Here is a 13,908-nt window from a genome sequence, read left to right on the forward strand (position 1 = left end):
GGTGGCTCACGCCTGCAATCCCAGCGCTTTGGGAGGCTGAGGCAGACAGATCACTGGAGGTCAGGAGTTCGAGACCAGCCTGGCCAACATGATGAAACCCCGTCTCTAAAAATACAAAAATTAGCCGGGCGTGATAGCATGTGCCTGCAATCCCAGCTACTCGGGAGGCCGAGGCAGGAGAATCACTTGAACCCAGGAGGCGGAGATTGCAGTGAGTCGAGATCGCGCCACTGCACTTTAGCCTGGGCGACAGAGTGAGACTCTGTCTCAGAAAAAAAAAAAAAAAAAAAAAAAAGGACAGGTATAGTCATGGCTCATGCCTGCTGTAATCTCATCACTTTGGGAGGCCGAGGTGGGCAGATTGCTTGAGCTCAGGAGTTCAAGACCCATCTGGGCAAAATAACAAAACCCTGTCTCTACAAAAAATACAAAGATTAGCCCAGCATGGTGGCAGGCACCTGTAGTCCCAGCTACTTGGGAGGCTGAGGCAGGAGAATTGCTTGAACCTGGGAGGTGGAGGTTGCAGAGATCATGCCATGCACTTCAGCCTGGGCAACAAGAGTAAAACTCCATCTAAAAAAAAAAAAACAACCAAACAAACCTAGGTCAGGTGTGGTGGCTCACGCCTGTAATCCCAGCACTTTGGGAGGCCAAGGTGGGCGAATCACCTGAGGTTAGGAGTTCAAGACCAGCCTAGCCAACATATAGTGAAACCCTGTCTCTACTAAAAATATAAAAATTAGCTAGGCATGGTAGCACATGCCTATAGCTTCAGCTACTTGGGAAGCTGAGGCCGGAGAATCATTTGAACCGTGGAGGCAGAGGTTGCAGTGAGCCAAGACTGCACCACTGCACTCCAGCCTGGGCAGCAACAGAGCAAGGCTCTGTTTCTCGAAAAAAAAAGAAAGAAAACAAAACAGTAGCCAGACAAGGTGGCTTGTGCCTGTGGTCCCAGCTACTCAGCAGGCTGAGGTGGGACAATCATTTGAGTCTGGAAGGTCGAGGCTGCATGAGCTGCGATTGCACCACTGCACTCCAGACCATGTCTCAAATAAATTAATAAATAATAAAAACTTTAAAAACTTAAAGAAAGAAGGATAAAAATGAACATTAATTAAGCAAATTTAATAAAGACGTGACTTTAAAAAAAATACCAAACCAAAAACTACATTGGCGTATCCTATACATACTACATTGGTGTATCCTATACATTTGAAAAACAACTCTCCTTCTCTATCTCTCTCATACACAAGCAGTCTCTTCACAGTAATAAAAGAAACCCTATTTTTTTTTTAAATCATAAACAGATGATTAGGTAAGTAAGCTGATAAAGGCTGCAGAAGAACCAGGATGAGCTAATATGCGTGCCGGGTAACACATTTTGTGAGACTGCAGTGAGTCACCGGAAATATGTAGCAAGGTTAAAGTTAAAAGGGGTTCTGTCATGATGTGGTCTGAAAAAGGCGGAAGCCAAAAACCTTAGCACAAAACAGCCATTATTTAAAGGGGAGAGGTGGAAATTGATTTATCCCTGCCTGAGACATTAACTAAGACAGCCCTGCGGGGCTGGGAATGGAGGCGGGGAGGGTGAGTGAAGGCCTTACAGTGAGCTCAGCACCCATTGCAGAAGAGCTTCTTCTTCTTCTTTTTGAAATGGAGTCTCACTCTGTTGCCAGGCTGGAGTGCAATGGCATGATCTCGGCTCACTGAAACCTCCACCTCCCGGGTTCAAGCTATTCTCCTGTCTCAGCCCCCTGAGTAGCTGGGAACATAGGCACCCACCACCATCTCTAGTTAATTTTTGTATTTTTAGTAGAGACGAGGTTTCTTTACCATGTTGGCAGGGCTGGTCTTGAACTCCTGACCTCAGGTGATCCACCTGCCTATGCCTCCCAGAGTTCTAAGATTATAAGGGTGAGCTACTGCGCCCAGCCAGAAGAGCTTCTTATCTGTCTTGGTGCTCAGGGCCCCTCCATGTGTGCTGACTTGGGCAAGTCAGCAAAGTTTAAAGTCTTGGCTGTTAACAGAAAGTGGGTCCAATGGCCTGTCTAACATATCTTATAAGCTCGCTGAGTTTTATGCAACCTTTGGGGGCTGTGCTGTAGGGTTTGCAGTATGGAGAAAGACAGCGGCTTCATAAAGTATTCAACTTACAAACAAGGGATAATCAACATCGCAGAATAAGCAGAAACGCAGCTCACAGCTCTATCTTAGTAAGTGGTTACTATCTGGAAAACTTTAACAGTAAATTGTTTACTGAATGGGGAAAAGGAGCACTGACTCTCCTCTCTCTGCCTGGCAAACTCCTGTTTGCTCTTTGAGACTCACCTCAAAGCATTACTTCTGCTCTGAAACCTTCCCTGAGCCTTTTGGATAGTGTGAAGTTACCTACTGATATGGTTTAGATGTTCTGCCCAAATCTCATGTTGAAATATAATCCCAATATTGGAGGTGGGACCTGGGGGGCGTGATTAGACCATGGGGATGGATTTTTCATGAATGGTTTAGCACCATCCCACTGGTACTGTCCTTGAGATAGTGGGTGAGTTCTTGTGAGATCTGGGGCTTCAGTGTGTAGCCCCTCCCCACTCCCTTTCTCTTGTTCCTGCTTTCAACTTAGGATGTGCCTGCTCCCGTTTCGCCTTCCACCACAACTGTAAGTGTCCTGAAGCTTCCCTAGAAGCTAAGTAGCTGGCACCATGCTTTCTGTAAAGCCTGCAGAACGGTGTGCCAATTCAATCTTTTTCTTGATAAATCACCCAGTCTCAGACACTCCTTTATAGCAACACAAGAACAGCCTGGGTTGGCATGGTGGTTCGCACCTGTAATCCTAGCACTTTGGAAGGCCAAGGTGGGCAGATCATCTGAAGCCAGGAGTTGAAGACCAGCCTGGCCAAACATGGTGAAACCTCGTCTCTACTAAAAATACAAAAATTAGCTGGGCGTGGTGGTGCATGCCTGTAATCCCAGCTACTTAGGAGGCTGTGGCACAAGAATCTCTTGAACCCAGGAGGTGGAGGTTGCAGTGAGCCAAGATTGCACCACTGCACTCCAGGCTGGGCAACAGAATGAGACTCTTGTCTCCAAAAACGAAAAAAAAAAAAAAAAAGAGAACAACTGAACATATCTTCTCTGTGTAACTTGCATGTACTTTTTAAAAATAGTAATTTTCAGACTGTGCTATGATCATTACTTTTATGTCTACTTCCCCAATAAGTTTACGTGCTCCTTGTATGTGGGATTCTATGTTATCTTTTTTTTTTTTTTTTTTTTTTTTTTTTTTGAGACGGAGTCTTACTCTGTCGCGCGGGCTGGAGTGCAGTCGTGCGATCTCAGCTCACTGCAAACTCTACCTCCCAGGTTCAAGCAATCCTCATGCCTCAGCCTCCTGAGTAGCTGGGATTACAGGCACACATCACCACACCCAGTTAATTTCTATATTTTTAGTAGAGACAGGGTTTCGCTATGTTGACCAGGCTGGTCTCAAACACCTGGACTCAAGCGATCTACCCGCCTCAGCCTCCCAAAGTGCTGGGATTACAGGCGTGAACCACTGCACCCAGCCTATCTCTTTTAAAAATTACTTCCATGCGTGGCAGCATGCCTAATGCATGGCAGCACCGTGTAAGTCTGCAGAAGGACTGACTTGCTGGATGACTCGCCGCCAGCCCTGTGAAGAGCAGAAACAGCAGCCACAAGGGCAGTGTCCACTGAAAGTTCAAGGAAGAGTCCCATGCCATTTGCACATACACACACTCACAAACTCACACACTTCTTTTACATGCGTAACAATTTAAAATCTCTCAATGGGCCACGATTTTTTTTTTCTACAACTACTGAGAGCACTGATAGTGCAAATATCCATGGAAGAGGTAGCAAACTACCACCAAAGTTAGAGAAACTCTTTCCCTCCTCCTTCCAGACCCTTACTCTTCAATCTATCATAATTTAGCTTCAACCCCTAATAATCCTTTGAAATTGATCTGGCGTAGGTCACTGTTTTGTGCTTCCTGATTTTGTACCATGTGCGGGTATTATGGATTCAAAAAGAGTTGCATTTTAAAGTTCTGTAGAGAAAGTGCTTTAGGCAGTCAGGCGGTTCTGCCATGACTTGCTGGGGAGCTGCCTGGGCCCCAGTTTTCTTCTCTGTAAAAAATGAGGTGACTTAAGATCACCACTGAGATCACAACAGCTCTGAGAAAAGTCATGTTCTGTGTCTTCTGTTTAAGAAAATAGAAAATAAAAATAAAAATAAAAGAATGACATATACATGGCTCAGTATGCATCTTAAGAATTTGTTGGGCCGGGGGCAGTGGCTCACGCCTGTAATCCCAGCACTTTGGGAGGCCGAGGCGCGTGGATCACGAGGTCAAGAGATCGAGACCATCCTGGTCAACATGGGGAAACCCCGTCTCTACTAAAAATACAAAAAATTAGCTGGGCATGGTGGCGCATGCCTGTAATCCCAGCTACTCAAGAGGCTGAGTCAGGAGAATTGCCTGAACCCAGGAGGCGGAGGTTGCGGTGAGCTGAGATTGCACCATTGCACTCCAGCCTGGGTAACAAGAGCGAAACTCCATCTTAAAAAAACAACAAAAAAAGAATTTGTTATTCCCCAAAGGAGACCTCAAAATTGGGCAGAGCCAAAGCCCTTTTCTGTCATGAAAATAGTGAACTTAAAACCAATTTGGTGTGAAATGTTTTGAAAAGGCCAGGCACTGTGGCTCACGCCTGTAATCCCAGCACTTTGGGAGGCTGAGGCAGGTGGATCACCTGAGGTCAGGAGTTTCGAGATCAGACTGGTCAACATAGTAAAACCCCGTCTCTACTAAAAATACAAAAATTAGCCAGGCATGGTGGTGTGTGCCTGTAATCCCAGCTACTTGAGAGGCTGAGGCAGGAGAATCAAACCCGGGAGGCAGAAGTTGCAGTGAGCTGAGATCACGCCACTGCACTCCAGCTTAGGTGACAGAGCAAGACTCTGTCTCAGAAAAAGGAAAAAAAAAACTATATATATATAAATATATCTATATATATTTTGAAAAGTGAATAGACTTGCTGTGCACATCACAATGAGCCTTGCTATGGGAACTCATGTCTCCTCCCTCTCATTGCCCTTGGTTACTCGTCCACCTCATGTTGCCAAAGCTGGACAGTGGCCCCAGGTGCAAGGCAGGTAAAAAACATCCTTGTAGCTGTCATTTAACACAGAGAAACAGACTAAAAACCAAGTATTTTCTAGCAGGCTAGAGATGATTGCAAGGAGACAGGTCAAATCCTGACATTTTAAAATTTCTCCCAGTGAAATAAATAACAAACCATGAAACACTGCTTTTACTCACTTTGAGCAGTGTCAATACAGAGAAAAACAAGGTCAAGAACTGAATCTCAATTCTCATTAGAATCTCTTAGATTCTAATGAATCTAAGAATCTAAATTAGAATCTCATCTGAAAATTAAGCATTCTGGAACCTTGAGAGAATCTTCAACTCACCAACTTCAGTGCCTTTTCCCAGAGTGAAGGTGATTCCATACCCCTTGAGTCCATCTTCTGCATCAGTTTCTATGACGACATAGGCAGCTGAGTAGTCAGGGTCCGCGTGCTGCAGGAGAGAAGTTCCCGACAGAAACAATGCCAGTGTGAGAAACCGAAAAGAATCATTGAGAATGACATCACGTGAGGACAGACAATGCAGAGCTCCCACGGAAGGAACTGTTGCTATACCCTCCCCAAAAAACAAAGGGCTCTGAATGGAGAAAAGGAATGTCCTCCCAAAAGATCCAAAGTGTTTCAACAAGCACAATTTATACTTTTTTTTTTTCTCGAGATGGAGTCTTGCTCTGTCACCCAGGCAGGAGTGCAGTGGTGCAATCTTGGTTTACTGCGACCTCCGCCTCCCGGGTTCAAGCGATTCTTCTGCCTCAGCCTCAGGGTAGTTGAGATTACAGGCACGTGTCACTACAGCCAGCAGATTTTTATATTTTTAGTAGAGACGGGGTTTCACCATGTTGGCCAGGCTGGTCTCGAACTCTTGACCTTGTGATCCCCCTGCCTCAGCCTTCCAAAGTGTCGGGATTACAAGTGTGAGCCACCACACCTGGCCGCAATGCATACATTTTTTATCACCTGTTTTCATTTAGGTCGAAAATTGGGGCTCAATTTTACGTATTTATTTTTATTTTTTAATAAAAAAATGGAGATGGAGTTTTGCCATGTTGCCCAGGCTGGTCTCAAAACTCCAGAACTCTAGTGATCCGCCCGCCTAGGCCCCTTAAAGTGCTGGGATTACAGGCCGGAGCCATCATGCTTTTCAGGGGCTCAATTTTAAGTCAAGGAGCTTTCACGTGAAGTTATCTGTCAGCTCTCTGAACAAAGTTACATTCATAAGCAGCTTCAAATTGAATAAGCCAAAGGTTCAGAAAGCTCTTGCATAAAATTGGGCTGATCTCGCTTACAGCAATTTATAGTAGGGCTGAAAATACATTGGCACAAGTTCAGACACCAAGGGGGATAACGAAGAAGTAAAGCTTTGAGATGGAATTCACTCATTTTTTGTTTTGTTCTATTCTGTCATTCTAACTTTCTACTTCAAATGGTATTTTGATAGCAAGTATATATTGACCAGTATATATTAACTGTTATGAAACTCAGTACCACTTATTGATATAGGACATGCAAAACTTGTTTTAAAAAACAAATCTGGCCAGGCGCGGTGGCTCACGCCTGTAATCCCAGCACTTTGGGAGGCCAAGGCAGGCGCATCACTTGAGGTCAGGAGTTTGAGACCAGCCTGGCCAACATGGCGAAACCCCGTCTCTACTAAAAATACAAAAATTAGCTGGGCGTGGTGGTAGGTGCCTGTAATCCTAGCTACTCAGGAGGCTGAGGCAGGAGAATCACTTGACCCTGGGAGGTGGCAGTTGCAGTGAGGCGAGATCACACCACGGCACTCTAGCCTGGGTGACAGAGCAAGACACTGTCTCAAAACAAAAAAACAAAAAAAACCCCTAAAAACCAAAAAACAAATCTATCTGTAGAGATCTATCATATAAGTAGGCAGAAAAAGCCAACACAGAACAACGTGAGAACAAGCTATAAGAGTTGACAGAGTTTGGTTCTGTGTCTCAGCACAAATTTCATGTTGAAATGTAATCCCCAGTGTTGGAGGTGGGGCTTGGTGGGAGATGACTGGATCATGAGGGTGGATTTCTCATGAATGGTTTAGCACTATCTCCTTGGTATTATCCTGGTGATAGTGAGTTCTGGTTGTTTAAAGGTGTGTGGCACCTCCCCCAACTTCTGCTTTCACCATGTGACATGCCTGCTACCACTTTGCCTCCCACCATTATTGTAAGCTTCCTGAAGGCTCCCAAAAGCTAAGCAGATGCCAGCATCATGCTTACTGTACAGCCTGCGAAACTGTGAGCCAATTAAACATCTTTTCATTATAAATTACGCAGCTTCAGGTACTTCTTCATAGCAATGCAAGAGTACAAGGTTGCGTGCTGAAGTATGTTATAAGTAGCACAGAAGATCAAGGCAGGGAGGAAGAGCAAAGAGGAAGTAGAACTTGAAGAAATTTCTGAGGGAGCAAAGAGGTAGACCAAAACATCCAGGCAAGGGAGAGCAACACGAAACCCAGGGGCTTTTGTGAGACAAAGAGAAGGGCACTGGTTGGGAAGTGAACAAAGACAAGATCAAATTGGTGCTGTGGAGGCAGATAATGGAGACCCCAAAAAGCCAGGGAGAAGATCTGGATAAAGAATGTAGGATGTGGCCGGGCGCGGTGGCTCAAGCCTGTAATCCCAGCACTTTGGGAGGCCAAGGCGGGTGGATCACGAGGTCGAGAGATCGAGACCATCCTGGTCAACATGGTGAAACCCCATCTCTACTAAAAATACGAAAAATTAGCTGGGCATGGTGGCGCGTGCCTGTAGTCCCAGCTACTCAGGAGGCTGAGGCAGGAGAATTGCTTGAACCCAGGAGGCGGAGGTTGCGGTGAGCTGAGATCGCACCATTGCACTCCAGCCTGGGTAACAAGAGCAACACTCTGTCTCAAAAAAAAAAAAAAAAAAAAGAATGTAGGATGCAACGTTGAAGAATTTTGCATAAGGCTAGGATGATTTATTACTGTTATTATTCTCTAATATTTACTGTGCCAGACACACTATTTTAAGAGTTCTACATGGTTAATTTAATCCTATAACAGTATTATAAACTAGGTGCTCTTATCCCTATTAGAGAAGTTTTAAAGAGGTTTAGTAATTTGCAGGAGGTCACGCCACAAATAAAATTATGGTTTATTATTATTACTATTATTATTATTTTTGAGACTGAGTCTCACTCTGTCCTCCAGGCTGAAGTGCAGTGGCATGATCTCGGCTCACTGCAACTTTCGCTTCCTGGATTCAAGCAATTCTCCTGCCTCAGCCTCCCAAGTGGCTGGGATTCCAGGAACCTGCCACCATGCCTGGCTTTTTTTTTTTTTTGTATTTTTAGTAGAGACGGGGTTTTGCCATGTTGGCCAGGCTGGTCTTGAACTCTTGACCTCAGGTGATCCACCTGCCTTGGCCTTCCAATGTGCTGGTATTACAGGCATGAGCCACTGCACCTGGCCACAAGTAAATTATGAAGGCAGATTTTAAATCCCTGTATTGGGGGTGTCATGGCTGAGGAAGCCATAAGTGATGGATGGGAGTCCTGAGGCTGGTGTCACAGCCCAGTGGCAAGAAATCAGTGTGATGCATCACTGAGCACCAACTACATATCAGAGCTGCTGCGGCTTCCTAGGGGGTTACAGATATGAATGACTTTGAGAAGGTTACATTTGAGAAGACCTGATTATAGGACGGGCATGGTGGCTCATACGTGTAATCCCAACACTTTGGGAGACCAAGACAGGAGGATTGCTTGAGCCCAGGAGCTCGAGACTAGCCTGGGCAACAAAGCGAGACCTCATCTCTAAAATAAATAAATAAAAGACATGGTTACAAAAACTCTAATAATATAAGGGAGAAGATGCTAAGACCTGGAAGAGATGTAAACTATGAGCAATGGAAAGAGAGCACTGTCAGCTGAATGTGGTGTTTTGTTTTGTTTTGTTTTTTTGAGATGGAGTTTTGCTCTTGTTTTGCAGATTTTGAGGACAGTTTCATTGTTCTTTCTTGAAAATATCCTACTTGTGATCAGGGAGCAGGGAGGCTCACTTTGCTGCTAAGTGCTGATGGTACAGCATGCCTCCAGAACACGTGAAGCCATTCCCATGGTGAACTGCAAAGAGGCTCATCCTAGCAAGAAGGCACTTGAGAGTCAGCACACAACATATTCCCTTTCTCCCCAAGACAAATGCTTAAGTATGAATGAGCTTGCAATACAGGTGTTAAATAATGTCTCCTCACCCTGTGTTAGACACCACTCAGGCCCAGAGGCAAATTCCATTTCTTAAATTATTCTACAGCAACCCAGGCTGGCTTTTGAAACAGGGTCTTACTCTGTCGCCCAGGCTGGAGTACAGTGGCACAATCATAGCCCACTGAAGCCTCGACCTTTAGTCCCAAGAGATCCTCCCACCTCAGCCTCCTTAATGTCTGGGAGGATCTATAGTGTCACAGGTGCATGCGACTATACCCAGATAATTTTTGTATTTTTTTTGTGGAGATAAGGTCTCATTATGTTGCTCAGGCTAGTCTTGAACTCCTGGGCCCAAGCGATCCACCTGCCTTGGCCTTCCAAAGTGCTGGGATTATAGGCTTGAACCACCACATTCAGCCAAATCAGGCTGTCTTAACACTTCACAAATTCAAAGTCAAGTCTAGATTAGGGGTTCCTTCTGCTTCAGTTTCCTCATAGTGAATAGTAATTACAGCCAACCCCCTCCTTTTTTTTCTTTAGAAACAGGATCTCACTCTGCCATCCAGTGCCCAGGCTGGAGTGCAGTGGCACAATCATAGCTCACTGTAACCTCGAACTCCTGGGCTCAAGTGATCCTCCTGCCTAGGCCTCCATTTAGGATTACAGGTGTGAGCCCCCATGCCTGGCCTATAACTAACTTTATTGAGGGCCTTCTATGAGCCAGGCTCTTTATAGGTATGTCATTTACATGTTTAATGTGAATATTATTATATCCATTTTACAGATGAGAAAACCTAAGCTTAGAATGATTGTGTGACTTACCCGCAGCTGCTAAAGCCTCAGAGAGGCAACGGCAGTTACATGAGACCTAGTGTTTTGATTCTACAAGCCAGTAAAATTTCAAACATTTATTTCGCGTTCCATAAACGATTGCCTACTGGGTGTTTAAGTAATGTATCACATCATATAGGAAAGGATACATGAAGATTTTTAAAAGGAGGATGACAGCCTGGGCTATATGCTGAAACTCTTTCTCTACAAAAAATACAAAAAGTAGCTGGGTGTCATGGCACACACCTGTAGTCCTAGCTACTTGGGAGACTAAGGTGGGAGGACTGCTTGAGCCAGGGAGGTCAAGGCTGCTGTGAGCCGTGATAGCCCTACTGCACTCCAGCCTGGGTGACAGATAAGACAACCTGACTCAAAATAAATAAATAAATAAATAAAATAAAATAAAAAGTTTTGCTGGGCGCGGTGGTTCATGCCTATAATCCCAGCACTTTGGGAAGCTGAGGCAGGGGGATCACCTGAGGTTGGGAGTTCAAGAGCAACCTGACCAATATGGTGAAACCCTGTCTCTGAATAAATAAATGATCAGGACAAAATTTAAGTTATTTAATTTATTTTTTAAAAAAGTTTTAAAATGCAGGATGAACTTAATCTCAAAAACAGTATTCTTTTGCATATAATAGCTTTATTTAACGAGAGGTCTATTATAAAACATTTCAGGTACAAAAAGAGTACAGAATGTAATGAACACCAGCTTGCCATCCACACAACTTAGTAAGTAAAACATTACAGTGGGAATTAGAGACCTCTTGGTCCCCTCCGTGACACCATTTCCTTTCCTCCCTACTGGTAACCATTTTGCTAACATTGCTGTTCCTCACTTCCCGGCATATTTTCACACATTCTCTACATACCCATACATTTCTGCTTTTCTAGCGTGGCCAGTCTCATCAGTGGACCAAGATGGGCAGTGAGGACCCAGTGGGGAACAGGCGCCCTGAAGACCCTGCACGGAACTCCTACACTGAATTTGGGAAACACCGCTCTAGACTGGGGAGGAGAGGGAAGGCCTGACATTCTAACATCCTCGGTAAGCAAAAAAGACCTTCGGTATTTAGGTAGGAGTCAAAGTTCCTGCCCTTACTTTATTACATCTCTTAAGACTAACCAACATTTCCTTTCTAACCATGTTTGCGGCTAATATCATGAGAGCGCCCTCTCATGTGACCTAGTTATCACGCGCTTGGTTTCTCAACTCGACCACGACACTTTCATTTCACAGACGGGTCACCACTCAAAACTCCCGCCCCGGGCTTTCCATTCTCCCTCACCGTGAACCACCTCGCGTTCAGGGTACAGAAGAAGCCAGCGAGCGCTGTGATCTAAGGTTTCATCGGAGGGAACCCAACAAAATCATTTTGCTGCATTCTAATTTGCATTCTAATATTGCATTTCCAGCAAAATGTGAGTCGTAAACGTAAAACCCAGATATTCTAAACTCTAGCAAAGAGAAAACCCTGGAGAGTGAAAAGTTTCTGGATGCCTAGACTATCGCTGCATGACATGAAAAACGAGTGTCTCCCCCAGGCGCGCCTCCCACTTTGCAGAAGCAATGGGTCCAAAGTCTGGAAGCTCCCCGGACCCGCGGGTCTGCAGTCGGCGGAGCGGGAGGGACTCGGGCCGCAGTCCGCGCTTACCATGGCGTCCGAGCCGTGGCCCCCGAGCGACGTGGGGAAGCGCACGTCCCGGACCAAGAGCCGGGAGATCCTGCCGCGCACCATGGCCCCCGCGCCCCGTAGCCGCGCCACCAGTGCGGTCAGGACGCGACGGGATCCAGAGTGCGCGGCGAGAGGGCTGGAGGGCCGCGAGGCGGAGCTCAGTCGGGCACACAGCGCGCTCATTGGCCGCGCGGCCACACCGCTGAACTTGGCCCCACTGGAGCTCCAGGCCCCGCTCTGGGCTCCCGGGGCGCGCCCCGCCTTCTGCCGTTTCGCTCCCAGCACTGGACAGAACTGCCCCCTCGCGGGTTCGCTAAGCGCAGCTGCGGACACTGGGCCGGAAGGAGGCCTTGCGCCACGTCGGCGCCTCCGCGGGACCCTGCTCGGCCAGGATCGGAGGTCGGAAAGGGACCTGCCCCGGAGCGGCGCCCTAGAGGGAGAAGTCGAGTATGAGCGAGTGCATTTGCCCAGCAGCAGATTCCGGCCAGTGACTCAGCTCACGATCGGAGGCCGCAGGTTGCCGTCAGCGCACCCAGGAGAGCAGTGCGTTAGGAAATGCTGGGTGTCTTTAAGTGCCCACAGCCTCAGTTTGCCACCTGATAAATTAAGAGTCAGGTCATCATTTATTACACCCATACTGATGCAGAGTGCTTTAAGTACTTTACCTCAGCCGGGTGCGGTGGCTCATGCCTGTAATCCCAGCACTTTGGGAGGTCGAGGCGGGCAAATCACCTGAGGTCAAGCGTTCCAGACCAGCCTGACTAATATAGTGAAACCCTGTCTCTACTAAAAATACAGAAATTAGCCAGGCTTGGTGGCACGCGCCTGTAATCCCAGCGACTCGGCAGGCTGAGGCAGGAGAATAGCTTGAACCTGGGAGACAGAGGTTGCAGTGAGCCGAGATGGGGTCACTGCACTCCAGCCTGGGCAACAAGAGGGTGACAGGTAAAATAAAGAAATAACATACCTATCTTACCTCTTATGGCCCAACCCTGCAAGGTAGATGCCATTTAAATTCTATTGGTGAAAAAAAAAAAAAAGGAATTCAAAGAGGTAAGTGACTTACCCAAGGCCACACAGCTAGTTAGGTGTCAGTGTCTTGGCTGCAATACCTGGGCTCCGTCATCTGGGTTGCAGGGATTCTTTAATTTTCAGGACTATAGGATGCCTGTGAGAACATGGTGAAAACTACGGACACTCCCTTCCTCCGCACCCTGCTCCGCCAAAAAAAAAAAAAAAAGTTTGGGCGCGCGCGCGCGCACACACACACACACACACACACACACGCTTTTTCTTTTCTTTTTTTTTTTTTTTTTTGAGGCGGAGTTTCGCTCTTGTTACCCAGGCTGGAGTGCAATGGCGCGATCTCGGCTCACCGCAACCTCCGCCTCCTGGGTTCAGGCAATTCTCCTGCCTCAGCTTCCTGAGTAGCTGGGATTACAGGCATGTGCTACCATGCCCAGCTAATTTTTTTTTTTTTGTATTTTTAGTAGAGACGGGGTTTCACCATGTTGACCAGGACGGTCTCGATCTCTTGACCTTGTGATTCACCCACCTCGGCCTCCCAAAGTGCTGGGATTACAGGCTTGAGCCACCGCGCCCGGCCACACACGCTTTTTCATACCATTTTATGAAAAGCGGTGTGCGGTACAGTTCCTGCCTCTGGGAAATGCTTTGGAGAGTAAATGAGGCCAGGCGCCCTGGCTCACGCCTGTAATACCAGCACTTTGGAAGGGCGACATAGACAGATCTTCTGAGGTCAGGAGTTCGAGACCAGGCTGGCCAGTATGGCGAAAACCCATCTCTACTAAAAATACAAAAATTAGCTGGGCGTAGTGGTGTGCGCCTGTAATCCCAGCTACTAGGGAAGCTGAGGCAGAAGAATTACTTGAATGCAGAAGGTGGAGGTTGCAGGGAGCCGAGATCGCACCACTGCACTCCAGCCTGGGCGACAGAGGGAGACTCCAACTCAAAAAAAAAAAAAAACCCAAAACAACAACAACAACAACAACAACAACAACAACAACAACAAAAAGCAGAAGAAAAGAA

At 46.5% G+C, this 13,908-nt stretch overlaps 1 protein-coding gene across 3 annotated transcripts in view; it reads right to left on the reverse strand.

The window, feature by feature from the left end:
* The window catches only part of ENOSF1 (enolase superfamily member 1), a 44,055-nt gene extending 31,934 nt beyond the window's left edge, over positions 1-12,121 (reverse strand). The window contains exons 1-2 of one of the 3 annotated variants that reach the window (XM_074383708.1): positions 11,839-12,121; positions 5,495-5,603 (exon numbers count right to left, since the gene is read on the reverse strand). In XM_074383708.1, the coding sequence (XP_074239809.1) occupies positions 5,495-5,603; positions 11,839-12,042 (313 nt within the window). In that variant the 5' untranslated portion in view covers positions 12,043-12,121. The remainder of the gene's footprint in view (positions 1-5,494; positions 5,604-11,838) is intronic. The other 2 variants (XM_010335521.3, XM_003924797.4) reach the window with 2 other exon arrangements.
* Between the last annotated feature and the right edge of the window lie 1,787 nt (positions 12,122-13,908).

The sequence above is a fragment of the Saimiri boliviensis genome, chromosome 13, assembly GCF_048565385.1.
Source record: "Saimiri boliviensis isolate mSaiBol1 chromosome 13, mSaiBol1.pri, whole genome shotgun sequence".
Taxonomy (NCBI): Eukaryota; Metazoa; Chordata; class Mammalia; order Primates; family Cebidae; genus Saimiri; species Saimiri boliviensis.